This window comes from Gavialis gangeticus, unplaced genomic scaffold (genome assembly GCF_001723915.1).
Source record: "Gavialis gangeticus isolate Ggan-Ray unplaced genomic scaffold, GavGan_comp1, whole genome shotgun sequence".
Taxonomy (NCBI): domain Eukaryota; kingdom Metazoa; phylum Chordata; order Crocodylia; family Gavialidae; genus Gavialis; species Gavialis gangeticus.
In genome coordinates this window covers 20,568,888-20,571,475 of record NW_017729032.1, presented here as the reverse complement: position 1 = coordinate 20,571,475, position 2,588 = coordinate 20,568,888, and the positions used below count along the sequence as shown (strand labels likewise).

At 54.3% G+C, this 2,588-nt stretch overlaps 1 protein-coding gene across 2 annotated transcripts in view; it reads left to right on the top strand.

Annotated features, from left to right (window-relative positions):
• Window positions 1-2,588, top strand: part of TAF1D (TATA-box binding protein associated factor, RNA polymerase I subunit D) — a 46,841-nt gene that overhangs the window by 17,529 nt on the left and 26,724 nt on the right. The window contains exons 3-4 of one of the 2 annotated variants that reach the window (XM_019524287.1): window positions 1,995-2,049; window positions 2,428-2,576. In XM_019524287.1, coding sequence (XP_019379832.1) covers window positions 2,447-2,576 — 130 coding nt within the window. In that variant the 5' untranslated portion in view covers window positions 1,995-2,049; window positions 2,428-2,446. Of the gene's footprint in view, window positions 1-1,492; window positions 2,050-2,427; window positions 2,577-2,588 lie in introns of those variants that run through there. The other variant, XM_019524289.1, reaches the window with a different exon arrangement.

The window sequence follows — 2,588 nt, the reverse complement described above, 5'->3', positions numbered from 1 at the left end:
AAAAAAAAAAAATCCAATTAATATATTTCGGTCCAAGGCCGAGTCAGCCAAATCAATTCCAACTGGGCAAAGCCCCAGTAGTCAAGTCCCAAATCCAACCGAGCAGAGTTCAGTGGTTCAAGTCTGCGGCTCAACCACCAGGCAAGTAACCTCCCTCCCAGGCACATCAGTCTGGGGCTTTGGATGCTCCCCAAATCTGTGGCAGGCATCCTATGAGCAGACCCCGGGGTTCAGCTGCCCCCTTGCCTTGCTTGCTCCTGGCCAAAAGACCAGACAACTGTGAGGGGTTTTTTTTGTTTTTTAAATGTTGTGTTTCTGGCCAAATCAGTTCCTAATTTCGAACAGGGCTCAGTGGTTCGTGTCTGTGTGGTGCTACCAGCAAGTGCCCTCCTTTAGCCTGGGTCTTCATATACTCCCAAATCCGCAGCAGGCGTCCTAGCCTGAGCCCTTGGGGTCCAGATACCCCTGAGTCTCGCCTGCCTCCACCCAAACGGCCACAGGAGCAAGCTCGGGGGAAAGCCCGAGAGCAATCGCCCTTCACCACAAATTGCGAAGCTGCCACCCTCCCATTGGGAAGTGCTTGTACTCTCGCAGGGGTCGGCTTCCCCCTCCAGTCATTCATGGTCGAGACAACCCTGGCATCGCGCTGCCAGCGGCGCATCAAGCACAAGGGGGCTGCCCACAAGAGACGCGGGCGCGAGCAGTAGGGGTGTCTGTGCCTCGCCCTGGGGCCCACCTGGCTCCACCGCTTCGGGCGGCACCCCGGCCCCGAGCCCCCGACGCAACCAGTCCGCGCCCTCCAGCACTTACCCACCCCGACTCAGGCGCCCGCGCCCGCGGCCGCGCCCGAGCCCCGCCTCCACCTCCACCTCCGCCTCGGAGCCCCGCCCCCGCCAGCCTGGCAGCGCTTCCGACCCGCTCCCGCGAGACTGGCACGCCTTGCCCAACGTTCGCCCGGCGGAGTCTCGCGAGATCCAGCGGCTTTTTAAGCCGCCGGAAAGCGCTTGCGCGGTCTCTGTACAGACGGGGTAAGTACGTGGTGGGGTACTAGCGCGGGGCTGCGGGAGCACCCGCGTGATACGGCTTGGGGACGGGACGGGACGGGACGGGACGGGACGAGGCGAGGCGCGCGGTAGTCGCCGCTGGTCCCTCCCCGCCGCGCTGCTGCCTAGCAGCGGTCAGGCCCGGCGGCCCGTGCGGCTCTTCTGAGCGTGTAAGCGATGTCCGCCCGGCGTTGCTGTGGGCGGCGCTCCAGCCTTCGGGAGAGCGGCGGCTTGTGGGCGCGCTCCGTCCGGGGCCGCGTGGGAGCCGCATGTCCGCTGTTACAGGGAGACCTAGCTTTTCCCCCGAGCTCTTCTGGCATTCGTGCTTCCCTCCTAGTTTCCAAATCGCTTCAAGCGAAGCGAGCAGTCGCGTGCTGCCTGTGCCTTGTGTCTCGGCCGTTCTTGCTGCCCGAGGGAGTCTTCTCTCCAGTCGCTAATGCCGAGGATTTAAAATTAACACTGGCCACAACTGCCAGCCTTTACTATCGATATTAACCAAACGATCCTGGGCAGGCTTTCACTCCCATTGCATGCTGCTGGAAATGACAGCGCTCAGGCTATAGGTTGGTTACTGAATTAAAATATTAAGGGGACTTTTGTTTAGGCCAGTGGTGCTCAACTTTGGACTGGAAGCAAACCTTCATAACTTCTGTGAAAGGAGTGCCACCTGACTTCAGAAGCTAATGTATATATCCCAGCCCTCACTCCATTTCAAAGGATCTAAGCAGTGGGTGTGGGGGATCATCCAGGCATGCCTAGGTTTATTTACTTGCTCATCTGCTTACCTCTTCATACCTCACGCTAGCTTGGCTATGAATCACTGATTCGGGGTGCACTTGATTAACTAAAGCGTCTTGCAGGCTTTCTTTTTTGCCCAAATGAGTTGGGAGCATCTGTTTGCTTTAAAATGCAATACCTGACTCAAATTGTAGTACCGTACCTGTCTTCCAGGTGCTACATCATAAAGTTTTTGAAATACAATTGGATAAAGTGAGGTTTTTGGCAGATAATTATTTGTAATCCTTACAAATACTGGGAGGTGTAGGAGATTTTTTGGTACAGTACTGTCAGGAAATTTGATACCATGAAAGTAGGATACAGTTGTTGATGCATCTGATACAGATGGGGCCTTTTTAATATATTGTAGACTCCTGAAAGTGTGCTGTGTCCACCTTCACCTTAAATAGAAATGTTTCCTGGTGCACCTGTCAATCGTGCACCATGCATGTTTTCACTTGCAGCAATATATACGTTATTTGGCTGCATGTAGTTGAGTTAATTCTGTAATAATATTCAGTAGTAGTTGTAGAGACTGAAAAGATTCTTTCAGGTGTGAGTGTCTTATTGTGTGTGTGTGTGTGTGTGTGTATTTTTTTAATTTTAGGATACTTTGAAAGCTCAAAATGACCGATGCAGATGATTCCCAGAGTTCAGTTTCTGACCACTTTGAAGATGGCCAGGACCTAGTGTGCACTGAAGAAGAGGATCAGTTGCCCACGCATGATGCTGCAGTTGGAAGGAGTGCTCAGTCAGGCAGTGCGCGGG